The sequence below is a fragment of the Symphalangus syndactylus genome, chromosome 8 (assembly GCF_028878055.3).
Source record: "Symphalangus syndactylus isolate Jambi chromosome 8, NHGRI_mSymSyn1-v2.1_pri, whole genome shotgun sequence".
NCBI classification, from domain to species: Eukaryota; Metazoa; Chordata; class Mammalia; order Primates; family Hylobatidae; genus Symphalangus; species Symphalangus syndactylus.
In genome coordinates, this window is record NC_072430.2 from 100,956,717 (window position 1) to 100,972,407 (window position 15,691).

The 15,691-nt window shown below is 38.7% G+C and overlaps 1 protein-coding gene across 2 annotated transcripts in view; it reads right to left on the reverse strand.

The window, feature by feature from the left end:
* Nucleotides 1-418: 418 nt before the first annotated feature.
* Nucleotides 419-15,691, reverse strand: part of C8H2orf66 (chromosome 8 C2orf66 homolog) — a 35,720-nt gene continuing 20,447 nt past the window's right edge. Inside the window, exons 2-4 of one of the 2 annotated variants that reach the window (XM_063644858.1) lie at nt 5,218-5,352; nt 3,422-3,621; nt 419-1,402 (exon numbers count right to left, since the gene is read on the reverse strand). In XM_063644858.1, the coding sequence (XP_063500928.1) occupies nt 3,442-3,621; nt 5,218-5,352 (315 nt within the window). In that variant the 3' untranslated portion in view covers nt 419-1,402; nt 3,422-3,441. Of the gene's footprint in view, nt 1,403-3,421; nt 3,622-5,217; nt 8,789-15,691 lie in introns of those variants that run through there. The other variant, XM_055287839.2, reaches the window with a different exon arrangement.

Consider the following 15,691-nt stretch of genomic DNA (forward strand, 5'->3'; position numbering starts at 1 on the left):
TCTTAACACCCAGAGCAGGGATAGTAGTAAGAAAGGGAAAACCAGCCACTAGTACTTGGAACTCGACAGAGGTGAAAAACTCCCTACCACTCTACCATTTATATGAATAAGCTATGCTTTTCTGAAGAATAGCTCATCAAGAATTACTTACATTTTTTAAGTGGCAAGAGAAAAAGTTTTGACATTAACTAAAAGCAGCTTCCATTACTGTGTGAAGACTGGATGAATAGCACGTGTTTATTTCAATTCAACAAGTATCTATTGAACACTTGCTCCATGCTAGGCATTGTACTAGGTGCTGGGGAAATAAAGGTGAATTAGATATGGTCTCTGCTCACAAAGACCTGACGACTCTTCAGGGGAAACAGACACATATATGACTAATTACAATAGAACATCTTAAACCAGACACAAAATCTGTTCTTGCACAAATATTTTATTCTTCATATGCAATATCAATAATCGACCAAAAAAAGTCACATTAAAATATTTTGAAATGCACAGACTAACGTTAGAACAATGTTGCATTTTAGTGCAACATTCCTTTTGCAGGAATCACAGAGAAGATCATGCAGCTATCTATAAAGATACAGGAAAAGCAGCTATTCCAAATGTGAATATGGGAATCAGAATAACAGCGTGAGCTTAAGTAAGGAGGCAGGGGCTGGTTAGAGAGGATATCACCTGTTTCTACTTTTCCTTCCTGAGGAGGCTGTGTATGAGAGCAAGGGCTGGGGCATTGCTAGAATATTTGATGTGGCACAATGTCCACCTCTGAATACTCTGGCAAAGAGCATCTTCGGAGGCGTTGACAACTTCTAGAATCCGATGTTTGTTGTTGTTTGCTTCCATTTTAACTTAATTGTGGCTGTTTATCACTTGCCCTCATTTCTTATGAAACTAAAACTGTGAAGTCTTTTAGTAGTGTATGCTGAACATGGGAATCCATCTTCTTTTTAGGAAAGGAAGACAAATTTTAAACCCAACCCCCTATCACATATAATGAATTTTACTATACTAAAAGTGAGCATGTCCGTTTAAAAAAATATATTGGTTGATAAAAGATAATAAATATAAAAGACAAGTTTTAAAAAGAAGCTTAAAGAAACATCTAATTTAGATTATAATCTTTTTTCAGTTTGTGATGTTTTTGTAACTCCTACAAATACATGCAGTGCTCTACATCAATATTTATGGTTATACAGGAAAAAAAAACTCCATTAATATGCATAGAAATCATAGTTCCAGCGATTTATATGTAAATATGGAAATGTGGAATAAAATCATTACAAACTGAAAAATAAAAGTGAGGGGGAAAGAAACTCCACGAAAGTTTAGCTGTGACAATGGTTGAATTTTTCTAATGAGAAGCTTCATCTGTAGTTTTAAAATAGCCAGACACCTGAAAGAACAAGACAATGTTATAAGTAAATAGAAACTGAAGACTACACAATCAACACAAAGACCCCCAAATCAACATATTTTAATGAAAACTCTTTTTGTCTTCATTTTCTCACCAGAGATGTAAGGAACACAGAGGTCATAATTATGAAATATACTCCAAATCAGAAGCTTTGTTTTTTTTTCATAAAGGTAAATAATTCCTGTTCTTTTACGATACCACCAACTGGGTACTTTATCAGTTTCCTGCCCTTAAATATTACCTCATTCCATGCTCACATGAAAGTATTTATTTGATATTTTCTATGATGCTTTCTGTAAGGTAGAAACTAGTATCTGCAATTTACAGATGAAGAAGCTGAGGCTTACAAGCAATTTATCTGCCTTTTACTAAGAGAGGTAGTATGGTATTAATAACTATTCTCTGATACCCTGAGGCCTAAGTGTAAATAATAGTCAAGAGAAAACTTCATTAACATCTTACTATTTCTTCTATTTTATTTTCTCATTTTAGAACAATATCCAAGGGCATATTCCACATGGTAAGTTATACATTCTTTTTAGAATAGCAATCATTATTTTTGATCATCACATTTAAAAGAACTAATAATGAAAACCCTTTCACAAACACTGTGAAGCACAAGGCATGCTTCCTCAGAATTTCAAAATTACACTTGTGGGAGAATGGGAAAAGATTTTGATTATGATTCCATTCCCTTTATTATTCAGCTAAACAAAAAGCTAATGGATTGAAATCATAATGTATTTGCTTGGAATGCACCATACTTGTTCTTTTTTTTTTTTTTTTTTTTTTGAGACCGAGTCTCGCTCTGTCGCCCAGGCTGGAGTGCAGTGGCATGCTCTCAGCTCACTGCAAGCTCCACCTCCCAGGTTCACTCCATTCTCCTGCCTCAGCCTCCCAAGTAGCTGGGACTACAGGCGCTGGCCACCTTGCCCGTCTAATTCTTTGCATTTTTAGTAGAGACAGGGTTTCACCGTGTTAGCCAGGATGGTCTCGATTTCCTGACCTCGTGATCCTCCCGCCTTGGCCTCCCAAAGTGTTGGGATTACAGTTGTGAGCCACCGCGCCCAGCCAATCATACTTGTTCTTTTTAAATGGTAGGTGTTGGTTTGATAGGAATGCTAAGTAATAAGAGTAATGAAATTCGCTGGGCGTGGTGGCTCATGCCTGTAATCCCAGCACTTTGGGAGGCTGAGGTGGGTGGATCACAAGGTCAGGAGTTTGAGACCAGCCTGGCCAATATGGTGAAACCTCATCTCTACTAAAAAAAAATACAAAAATTATCTGAGTGTGGTGGCAGACACCTGTAATCCCAGTTACTCAGGAGGCTGAGGCAGGAGAATCCTTTGAACTCAGTAGGTGGAGGTTGCAGTGAGCCAAGATCGCACCATTGCACTCCAGCCTGGGCGACAGAGTGAGACTCTACCTCAACAACAACAAAAAAAGTAATGAAATTCAAATCTTAATAAATTTTTAATTTTTTTCCTATGAGAAAAATGCCATCCTTACTAATAGTCAACCTTTTCTTCCTATAGGTGAGGAAGTTCAAGCTCAAATATATGCATAATACTTTATCCCCCAAAGAACCATACTTTTAACTTTTAATTCCCATCTAATCCAACAACTCAATTTGACATATTTCTTTATGTAGATTTTCCACATAACTTAGCTATATCACTTGGTCTGGAAAAAGATACAGGTAAGAGTGTGGCCATGTTATTAATTTAATAATCCTATTAAGAGATAATTCTATTATTTTAATATGTCTCTGCCTGGATAACTATGCTTAAAAAATAAAAACTGTCATTTCTTTTTAAAACAAGACTGTAAAATACCTGAACCAAATCCAAATACTTAACAGTGATGAGTACAAGCAGAACTGAGCACTTATTTCTATGATGAAATAAAATTATTTTTTCAAATAAATACTTTCAAAATATCTACTTTATGGCTGACTTGTATGTTTGGACAGATCCAGAATAAAGAGCCAACTTTTACCTGAGCTCAGAAGAAACTTTTCAGCCTTTGAGATAATTGTGAAAGGAGTTTTTCTGCTCTTCATAATCTGCAGATGCGGAAGCAATAAGTTCTGACTGGAAAGAGAGAGGTCTAAGATTTTCATTTGTGGGGAAAGGATTTGGAAATGTTCCAAGATCAAGACCTCTGCCCTTAAAATATGCCTGAAGGCTTCTGAAAAACTAAAGAGAGAAAGAAAATGGTCAATGCCAGATATAAATTAAACACCAAAAATAAAGGTGATTTTTTTTTCCCTCTATTTTTCCCCTGAATTGACGTTAAGGCTAATCTAAGAGGCAAGAGGTTGGAAATCAAAATCCAGAAATACAAGTACATGCTTCAGCTACTTCTCCTCCCCTCCTCTGTACCTTCTTTCTGACATTTCAACCCTAACCGAAATAATTCACCATTCTTAGTGAAAACTGAAGGAAGACTATGGAACAGCACCACAGTGGGAAGATTCATTGTGAACTATCTCTGAATACTAAGGCCAAAGGTGAAAATGAACTCCATAATAAGCAGCTCAATATCTCCTCTTCCTTAATATGAGATCTCTGTCGCTGCCTTCTGCAATAGTTTCTTTTCAGATTTCCATTAGGAAATGAACACAGAAGATGTGCAAAGTGCTACTTGCTTTGATGCAGGACAGGCAAACCCCCAAACTGGCGCTTAGCCCAGGAGGGTTCTTAGGTTTGCCCAGAAAAGAATTTAAGGACAGGCTGGTTGTGGTAACAATCTTTTATTGAAAGGTACTGCTCCTGCCAGAACAAGGCTAACTCACAGGTAGTGCGCCCAGAGCTGACAACATATGGGCTCTTATCAACTGTGCTTTTATCCACTTTTGAATATATACCAATTAAGGGATGGGTTAATGCAAATAGAAGGGAGTTATTTAAGCTTTCTAGGAAAGAGATGGTAACTTTTGGGTCATTGCCATGGAAAGGAGTGGTAGCTTCCAGGTAATTGCCATGACATTTGTAAACTGTCATGGCACTGAGGGGAGTATCATATCCTAAGAGCAATGAGAGCAGGTCGGGACCACTTTTGTCGCCATCTGCTGGTTTCACCCAGTGTTTTCACTTTATCCTGTCTGGACCAGATCCTGTTTTGGTCAGCAGCTGTGACCAGAAAACAAATCCTGCTGGTCTCTTATCTCAGTTTATTTTAATCCTATGTTGTTATATTTCACATCATTCACTTTAGAAAAACCATATTTCAAAATAGTCATGTCAGCATGTTTATTGTATTTGGCATTTTTTAAAAAGAGAATGTTTACTGATCTTTTGAATTCTATTTTATAGATAACTATATGTTGAAGATATGTCCAGTAAATTGATACCCATGCGGGGTCAACTTTCAATTTTTGCAATTGAGCTTGGCAATTGCTAGTTATATGATAACTTGTTTTATCATCAGTTCAATTTAAGCTATGCATGAGCAATTCCCTGTTACACTCTTGATTTTTTATATGTATTAGAAATCAAGGCTACAAAGTCAATGTGTATATAAGATCAGTTACAAATGAATTGTACTATGTGTGTATAAGATTGTTTATAAATATAAATTTGTTTCTCTTTACAGAAACAAATGTAAACTCTCCAGAGAAACAATAGGTTGCCAACCACTAGGGTAGTAAAACTCTGGTCCAATCCTGTTGGAGAATTTTCTCAACCCTTGGTAGCCCCCCTTCCACTATGTTCTGGAAAACAGAATGCTGTGCATAAATCCAAAGAGGCATTAGTTCTATCCTGAAACCCATGCCCCAGGTGTGTTCTTACCAGATCTCTGTTTCTGGGGTTGTTGAGTGGCTTCCATTTGTCCTCATTTCTTAGTGTGGCTCCATTCACATGCCCAAGCAGCACCAGGGCAACACATAATAGCAGGAGAGGTGCTCTGGTCATGGTGGAGTGAAGCTGAGTGAAACAGGGGATGGGGGAGCTGTCAATGATCATTGAAAGAGATAGTCAGGGAAGAGAGAGAGAGAGAGGAAACATCTGTAAAGGCAGACAAGGAAGGAGAAATAGCATACTGGTTTATCTAAGTTTTACAGCCATCTTTTTTCCAGATTGACTTCTAAATGAGGACCCCAAAATCCAACTGATTAGCTTAAAGTAGCCCATGATAATGAGAATGTTATACAGTGATAAGCAAAACAATTATGGAACATAACATAGAAAGTCTGAATATGCCTTTTTCATCTTTGGAAAAAAAGTACTTTGTTGTCTCCAAAGAAACTGCAATTCTTAAAATAACAAAAAACAAAACCTTAAATTACTTTTAAGCCTTAAGACAGCAGTCTTAAAGAAAATAAAAGAAAAAGAAATTACTTCAGATACCCTGAGCTGAGAAATACACCTTACACACACATCCGAGACAGACAGACACATACCACACCAGTGTGAGTAGAGATTGTCTTCCACTCCAAGGTGTGAAATGGAAACTGAGACGCATTGTAGAAAAGGCTAGTAAAGCTTACCAGGAGTTTGGTTTTGGCTGGTCCTCCTAGGTTATCCTGCCTATAATTGGCAAGGCAATTCTTGGTTACCTATAACCAATGGATTGGGTGCCAGTGGAAGTCACTGACGTGAGCAGGGGAGTTAAAAAATAATGATTCCTTTTTCATCCAGAGCACAAAGACTCTTCAGAATCAGATCTTCAAGCTTCTTCAGGGATAAGCTTATTTGCCTTAGAAATGCAGCAGCCACTCCTTGAACCACTGAACATTTTATGTGGATTTTATAAAACACACAAAGCACTTCCACACAGCAAAGTGATTTTCTCCTTTTTTACTTTTAAGGGAAGGGATATACCTGGAAATATGATGATGATTATCCCACCTATTAGAATGTTCTTTTGGAGATACGACTTTTTCAAGTTAACAGCATTTTTTGAACAGAAAATTCTTTTGTGAGAGACAAAATTACTCTTTTTGACCTATACCTTGTACTTTTTTCTGAGAATCTCAAGAAGCTTTACAAGTTTTAAATGGTGGCATCGTTTATCATAATATCTCTTCAAAATAGAGCAAGAAGATAACACGTTTCATGGAAAAAAGAAAAATTACTATACCTACAACATTCCCTTGCTGAATAAATGCCATCTGTAGAAAATGGTAGGCCAAGAAATTGGACTTGAGTTGTGACGTTGCTTTGGTTCCAATGATTTAGAACAAAATTTAGGACAAGATATTTGTTCAGAAGGCTGGTGATCTGGACTGGAAATTAGCAAACCTGGCTATAGTCTCAGTCTTGCCATCTTGACCCTGGGCAAATTACTATGACCTCTGCCCTTCATTTGTTCATTTCCTCTGTTTAATCATTCAGCAGACTTTTAGAAAGTGCCTACTATGTGCCAAGCACTGCAATAGGCTTTGAGGATGAAATGGTAATAATAATAAATACAGTCCTTGCCCTCATTAAATAGAGTAGTGGACAAGATAAACATTAATCAAATAGTTATACAACCAAATGTGTACATATAAGTGAACAATCATTTCTGTGAAATAGCGAGTGCTATGAAAGTATAGAAAAAGGGAATTTGATTCAGTCTGAGAGCCAAGGAAGGCTTCTGTGAGGAAATAACCTTACATCCGGTCAATTGAATAGGAGTTACCTAGGCAACCTGAGGAGGACAGAGGGAGAAGCATGTCAAACAAGGTGAACAGCTGTGCTAGGAATGGGGCACTTTAAAGGTACTGAAATTATGCCAGGCGTAGAGGGAGCAAGTGGGGAGCCTGACGCAAGATGGGGCCGGAGAGGTAGTCAGATTATGATTTTTTGGCTACAAGTAATGCTAACTGATTAAAGGGTTTTAGGCATCTAAGCAGCTTGATCATACTTGCATTTTTAAAAGGTTATTCTGGTTGCAGTGGGGAGGACAGACTGAGCTGGAAAAGAGGGCTGCGCAAAGCCAGTTAGGTGGTTACACAGTAGTCCAGGCAGGAAAAGATGTTAACTTGGATTAGGGTAGTGTTAGCACAGATGCAGAGATTATGGGTAGTTCTGAGAGAGATTTATAAGGGATTGTTAATGTACTGGGTACTATGGGGCAGAGGGCTAAGGAGATGGGAGTTTCAAAACCAATTGCTAGGTCCATGGGTTATGCAGGTGAGTGGGTTACAATGCCATTCACCAAGATATCAAACCCAGGCATGGAGGAGTGAAGATCATCATTCCGTTTGGAATGTGTTGAGTTAGAGGAGGCTTTGAGATTTCCTGGTGGGGATGGAGAGTATGCAATAGGATACACAGATCTGGAGCTCAAAGGAGAAATCTGGGAAGGAAATGTAAATTTGGGAGTTGTTGGCATAGAAGTGAATGAGATAACCTCAGTAAAGGTTAGAATATGAGGAAAAAAGGGGGCCACAAACTTGAGCTTTGAGAAATTTTAACATGTAACAGCCACATACAGGAATCTACAAAAGAGACCCCGAAGGTGAGGGAAAATCAGCAAAGTATGGAAGCAACAGAAGAAAGTGTTTCAAGAAGGGACACATTGGATAAAATTAGGTCTATAGAGCATTTGAACTGTTTTAGTAGAAAGTCAGATTATAAAGGAGTGGATGGAGAGGAAAATGAGTGAGTATAGCAAGCTCTTGGAAATGCAGCTGTGAAAAGAAAGAAGGTAGTTACTAGAGTAAAAAGTAGAGTCAAGGAAAAGTGTTGTAGTTGTTAAAATGCGAGAGCTTGTTTGTTTAAATGTCAATGGTTAGGTGAGTAAATGAACATCCTGGAATTGTATTACATCACTCTCTTTAAACCCCAGGACTTTAAAGTATCTAATAATATTGAAATATTGAATTTTTACTGAGGTTCAACATATGCAAACCAATAAATGTAATCCATCACATAAACAGAACCAATGACAAAAACCACAACATGATTTGTCTCAATAGACGCAGAAAAGGCCTTCAACAAAATTCAACAGCTCATCATGCTAAAAACTCTCAATAAACCAGGTATTGATGGAACGTATCTCAAAATAATAAGAGCTATTTATGACAAACCCACAGTCAATAACATACTGAATGGGCAAAACCTGGAAGCATTCCCTTTGAAAACCAGCACAAGACAAAGATGCCCTCTCTCACCAGTCCTATTCAACATACTATTGGAAGTTCTGGCCAGGGCAATCAGGCAAGAGAAAGAAATAAAGGGTATTCAATTAGGAAAAGAGGAAGTCTAATTGTCTCTGTTTGCAGATGACATGATTGTATATTTAGAAAACCCCATTGTCTCAGCCCAAAATCTCCTTAAGCTGATAAGCAACTTCAGCAAACTTGCTTCATACAAAAATCAGTGTGCAAAAATCACAAGCATTCTTATACACCAATAACAGACAAAGAGCCAAATCATGAGTGAACTCCCATTCAAAATTGCTACAAAGAGAATAAAATACTTTGGAATACAACTTATAAGGGATATGAAGGACCTCTTAAAGGAGAACTACAAACCACTGCTCAAGGAAATAAGAGAGGACACAAACAAATGGAAAAACATTCCATGCTCATGGATAGGAAGAATCAGTATAGTGAAAATGGCCATACTGCCGAAAGTAATTTATAGATTCAATGCTATTCCCATCAAGCTACCATTGACTTTCTTCACAGAACTGGAAACAACTACTGTAAATTTCATACGGAACCAAAAAAGAGCCCACATAGCCAAAAAAACAACAAAAAAGAAGAAAAAAAAAGAACAAAGCTGAAGGCATCATGCTACCTGACTTCAAACTATACTACAAAGCTACAGTAATCAAAACAGCATGGTACTGGTACCAAAACAAATATATAGACCAATGGACCAGAACAGAGGCCTCAGAAATAACACCACACATCTACAACCATCTGATCTTTGACCAACTCGACAAAAACAAGCAATGGGGAAAGGCCTCCCTATTTAATAAATGGTGCTGGGAAGACTGGCTAGCCATATGCAGAAAGCTGAAACTGGATCCTTTCCTTATACCTTATACAAATATTAATTCAAGATGGATTAAAGACTTAAACATAAGACCTAAAACTATAAAAACTCTAGAAGAAAACCTAGGCAACACCATTCAGGACATAGGCATGGGCAAAGACTTCAGGACTAAAACACCAAAAGCAGTGGCAACAAAAGCCAAAATTGGCAAATGGGATCTAATTACACTAAAGAGCTTCTGCACAGCAAAAGAAACTGTCATCAGAGTGAACAGGCAGCCTACAGAATGGTAGAAAATTTTTGCAATCAATCCATCTGACAAAGGGCTAATATCCAGAATCTACAAAGAACTTAAACAAATTTACAAGAAAAAAAAACAAACAACCCCATCAAAAAGTGGTGAAGGATATGAACAGACACTTCTCAGAAGACGTTATGCAGCCTACAAACATGAAAAAAAGCTCATCATCACTGGTCACTAGAGAAATGCAAATCAAAACCACAATGAGATACAATCTCACACCAGTTAGAATGGCAATCATTAAAAAGGAAACAACATATGCTGGAGAGGATGTGGAGAAATTGGAATGCTTTTACACTGTTGGTGAGAGTGTAAATTAGTTCAACCATTGTGGCAGACAGTGTGGAAATTCCTCAAGGATCTAGAACTAGAAATACCATTTGACCCAGCAATCCCATTACTGGGTATACACCCAAAGGATTATAAATCATGCTGTCATAAAGACACATGCACACATATGTTTACTGCAGCCCTATTCACAATAGCAAAGACTTGGAACCAACCCGAATGCCCATCAATGATAGACTGGATATAGAAAACGTGGCACATATACACCATGGAATACTATGCAGCCATAAAAAAGGATGAATTCATGTCCTTTGCAGGGACATGGATGAAACTGGAAACCATCATTCTTGGCAAACTAACACAGGAACAGAAAACCAAACACCGCATGTTCTCACTCATAAGTGGGAGTTGAACAATGAGAACACATGGACACAGGGAGGGGAACATCACACACTGGGGCCTATCAGGGGTTGAGGGGCTGGGGGAGAGATAGCACTAGGAGAAATACCTAATGTAGATGACAAGTTGATGAGTGCAGCAAACCAACATGGCACGTGTATACCTATATAACAAACCTGCATGTTCTGCACATGTACCCCAGAACTTATAAATATAAGTTATTATATAAGAACTTATAAATATAATAAAAAACATATCAAAAAAAATTTTTTACTGAGATTATAGTAGAAAGTCACGACACTATAAACTCCTTAGACAGTGCCCACCCTCACATTCCCAGTGCCCAATACTGAGCCCAATATGCAAGCACTTTTAAAACAGGAAATACTGGCTGACTAAATTACAACAGATTTTCATAGCCATTTATCTATGAACAATTGATAGTTCCATTTGTATAAAAACAGCTCATTTGTTCTTTTAAGAGCTTCTTAAATTTTTAAGAAATATTTATAGTTTCTCAAAGGAACCAATGGACCAAAGGTAACATATACATACTATAGTCTTGTTCCTTAACACTGGAGTTTCCCTGATGATTAACAGAACATAGAACTATATGTTTAAGTTAAAAAAAATTAATTCCTTTGTTTCTTTTTTTAAGAGATAGGGTCGTACTCTGTCACCCAGGCTGGAGTGCAGTGGTACAATCACAGCTCACTGCAGCCTCCACCTCCTAGGCTCAAGTGATCCTTCCACCCTAGCCTCCCAAGTAGCTAGGACTACAGGCACACATCAACATGGCTGGCTCTCTTTTTTTCTTTTTTCTTTTTTTGTAGAACCACGTCTCACTATGTTGCCCAGGCTGGTCTCAAACTCCTGGCCTCAAGTCATTCTCCTGCCTGAGCCTCACAAAGTTCTGGGATTTCAGGCATGAGCCACCATACCTGGCCAGTTTCTTAATTTCAAATTTCTTTTTTAAAGAGCAGAAGGTACTATTGATAAAGTTGATTATGACATTTCCTTCAAAATGTATCAACACAGCACTAAGTAGATATTTTATAACTATTTGGTTAATAGGTTCAATTGAGAGAGAGAGAAAAAAAAACCCACAATATTTTAGGTTCTCAAACCATTAGTTTCTGGTCCAAATTATCTAATTTGGCCTCTTCATTAAGTAGTGCATTTGTAAAAGTAGCAGTTGGGACAAAAGGGTGTGGTAGCAGGCAAAAAGGTGCTTCTGCACCCAGAGGCATCTGAATGAAATTCTTTGCTAGCATTTTTCAAGTGGAATTTGAAAAGAAAATAGAGTACTCAGCACAGAACCACACACATGAAAGAAATCCAACAAATATATGTTGATTGAATTACAAATTGAAATATAATATAAATGCAAACATAGGCTAATTGTGGGGAAAGCATGCTAATTAAACAAGGTAGGGAGGAATTTTTAAACCATCTATTGGACTATATAACCTTTTCAAACCCTTCTTGTCTCTATTAAGGAAAAAAAAACAGAGCTGATACAGCTTGTTAGCTGTATCATGAACAGGGACATAACATTTAATCTCTTTTTTCTTCTCCTGGGCCTAAGTGAATAGGAAAATTATTATTTATAGAGTGCCTCCTCAGTGATGATGAGGACTTCAAAAATAAGGGAAAGGTTGCTCATATGATTAATAGAGCAGGCCAAGCAGCTTTCTGCTCATAGCAATAACTGCTTTTTGTGTGTGTGACAGCAGACAGATTTCAGTTTGAAGGTGGAATAAAGAGAAGGAGGAAGAAATAAACCTCTTGTGATAAACAGGACAGAAGCAAAGAGCTGTGGATCAGGGGAGCCATAGTGACTATGACAAACAGGAGAATAAGGGCTCACCCCGCATATTCTGGGTGCACAGAAATCTTCCAGATTCGATGAGACCCAGAGGAGGTGAGGGAAGGAGCAGAAACCATTGAAGTTGAATTTCCCTCCTCCCCCATTGGTATAGGGGCTTAGAGTCAAACGAAGTTGGTTAAAAACACACATGACATTCTCAAAAACCTCCACAGTAGGGTGAACCATTTGTCCTTTTCAGTAGCATCTATACTAAGTGTAAGTATAAAGTTGACCCTCAGAATTCTGTAGTTATTCACTATGGAGAAATCTGTCATATTCTTTGCTATCATCAGTTTTGTTTTTTAAAAAACGGCAAAGTAAAGATGGCAGTAATAGAAACTGGGGACTATTAGAAGGAAGGAGAGAGGGAGGAGGGCAAGGGTTGAAAAACTAACTGCAGGGTACTATGCTCAGTACCTGGGTGATGGGATCATTCATATCCCAAACCTCTGCATTATGCAATATACCCAGGTAACAAACCAGCATATGAATCTAAAATAAAAGTCGGAAAAAAATGTTAGAGGGGTATATTAAAAAGGATAAAAGATCTTCCTCTGTTTAAAATATGTTACAGCTGTTTTTATGTAATAGGGCCAGAGTGTGAGCCAATTCTAAAAGCCTGAGTATCAGGGGAACCCGCCCCCATATTTCAACGTAGGTTCTTTCTATTTTGCGTAAGTGTTGGCTGGCTGAGAAATAAAGAGAAAGAGTACAAAGAGAGGAATGTTACAGCTAGGCTGCTGGAGGTGACATCACGTATCAGTAGGACCATGATGCCCACCTGAGCCTTAAAGCCAGCAAGTTTTATTAAGGATTTCAAAAGGGGAGGGGGTGAAGAAGACGGAGTAGGTCGCAAAGATCACATGCTTCAAAGGGCAAAAAGGAGAACAAAGATCACCTGCTTCTGAGGAAATAGGACAAGGGCAAAATCAGAAACTCCTGATAAGGGTCCAGCAAAGATCACAAGGCAAAGGGCAAAAGCAGAATTACTGACAAGGGTCTATGTTCAGCAGTGCACGTATTGTCTTCTTTTTTTTTTTTTTTTTTTTTTTTTTTTGTTTGTGAGACGGAGTCCTGCTCTTTCGCCCAGGCTGGAGTGCAGTGGCAAGATCTTGGCTCACTTCAAGCTCCACCTCCCGGGTTCATGCCATTCTCCTGCCTCAGCCTCCCGAGTAGCTGGGACCACAGGCGCCTGCCACCATGCCTGGCTAGTTTTTTGTATTTTTAGTAGAGACAGGGTTTCACCATGTTAGCCAGGATGGTCTTGATCTCCCGACCTCATGATCCGCCTGCCTCGGCCACCCAAAGTGCTGGGATTACAGCCTTGTGCCACCACGCCCGGCCGCACGTATTGTCTTGATAAACATCTTAAACAACAGAAAACAGGGTTTGAGAGCAGAGAACCAGTCTGACCTCAAATTTACCAGGGCAGGGTTTTTCCCCATGCTAGTAAGCCTGAGGGTACTGCAGGAGACCAGGGGGCATTTCAGTCCTTATCTCAACTGCATAAGACAGACACTCCCAGAGCAGCCGTTTATAGACTGAGACCTAAACTGAACTGAGAACCAGGTTCCCAACCCCTTCTCTCATCTCAGGCCCTACTGATACCTCCAAAGTAATCAGAGGAGTAAAATATTTTTCCTAAAATATAGAAGGCAGAATCATTGCTTACAGTTTTGCAAACAGGTCTTTGGCAGGCAGCCTGCTTTTGTAGCAGAGAGCCTGAGGGTGGACAAGGTCTCACTGCTGAGGTAAAGCTCACCTGCATCACATCCCCTTCTCAGGGTATCTGGATGCTCATAAAATAGAGTCTGAATTCTTGATTATTATGTAAAGGCTCCCAATATGATCCAGTCCTACCATTCCAGCCACTTGACCTCCGGTGACCACCATTACACTTATGCCTGAGTGCCTTTGAAATTGCTGTTGCTTCTGTCTGGAATACCTTCTCCAACCCTTGTATGCCCTCATAATTTCTCTCTGTTTGCTTGTTCAAAGCTCAGATCAAATATCACTTCTTTTGAGAAAAAGAAACCACTGTGTCAGTTCAACCATTCTTGCCAGGTGAAATTAATGTAATTGACCGAATGATCGTGTCTCCCTGACCCCAAATTTGTATCTTGAAAACATAACCCTAAATGTGATGCTATTAGGAGGTGGAGCCTCTGGGAGGTGATTGGTTCATGAGCATAGAGCCCTGATGAATGGGATTAGTGCCCTTCTAAAAGAGACCTCAAAGAACTCTCCTGCCCTTTTTCTGCCATGTAAGGATACAGGGAGAAGATGACAGTCTGCAATCCAGAGGATGGCTTCGCCAGAACCCAATCTGTGCTGGCACCCTGATCTTAGATTTCCAGTCTCCAGAACTGTGAAAAATGAATGTCTGTTGTTCACAAGCCACCCAGTCTATGGTACTTTGTTACAGCAGCCCAAACTAAGACAATCAGGATGACTGCATTTGTTTCCACTTGGCTCATGGTTCACAAGGTGCTCTCTTGAAGGAGGCACCATGTCTTTTTTATCATTGATTCTTCAGAGCCTGGTCTTGTCTTCAGAGGTTGGTATAATGCCTGGCACAGTGTAGTTATATCACAAATGTTTATGGAATTAAAAATTCTGTAGGTAAAATTTGAACTTAGATTCTTATGTTAATTCAGCCTTGTTACATTTCTATTTTGTATCATTCACCAGAGATGTACATAATGTCATATTTTAATAAGGAGGGGGGAGATAATTGTAGTTGGCCAGTATTTGTCGATTTTACTTGAATAGTCAATAGACCAGTAAAGTGTAAATTAATATTTGATCTATCTCTTGTACACAAACCAATAGAGACTGGGGAAACTGTGGTGTATTCATGACCACACACACTTTTCTATTGTAATTGTTCTGGATTTGAGGGGGTGGGGCAGAGCTGTTTTGTCCAATTCCTGAGATAACTCAGATGGGGAAGCCCAGTCAATAAGAAATAATTCATATTCAATATGGTAGTCCTCAAATCACAACATGGGCCTGTTAAAGGAGTTAAAGGACATTAGAACCATCCAGAATAATTATTATTAATACAGCTTTCTCCCCGCCTTTCAGAAGCAAAGCAGTTCCTATTTATTTATTTATTTATTTATTTTTCCCCTCCAGGGATATGGAAACTTAGGGCCCTATTTGGTGCATCCTGCCCTGAAGCTATTTAGGAGCCTAAAGGCCCATACATCATAGGAGATATCTTCCATTAGTCATCCATGTAGAGCACCTTGGGATGCCTCTCCTCTCTCTTTGTTCCTTTTAACTAATTATTTAGATTTCTGGCTTATTATCAAACTTTAAGGATGGCTTGCCCTTCTGATGTAGGGTAATAAGCATGGTATTTATTGAATACATACTATGTGTCAGGGCCTCTGCTTTGTCACTAATCATTGTTAATTTTCACAACCCAATGTATAGACCATACTCTTCTCAATTTATACATTGGAAGT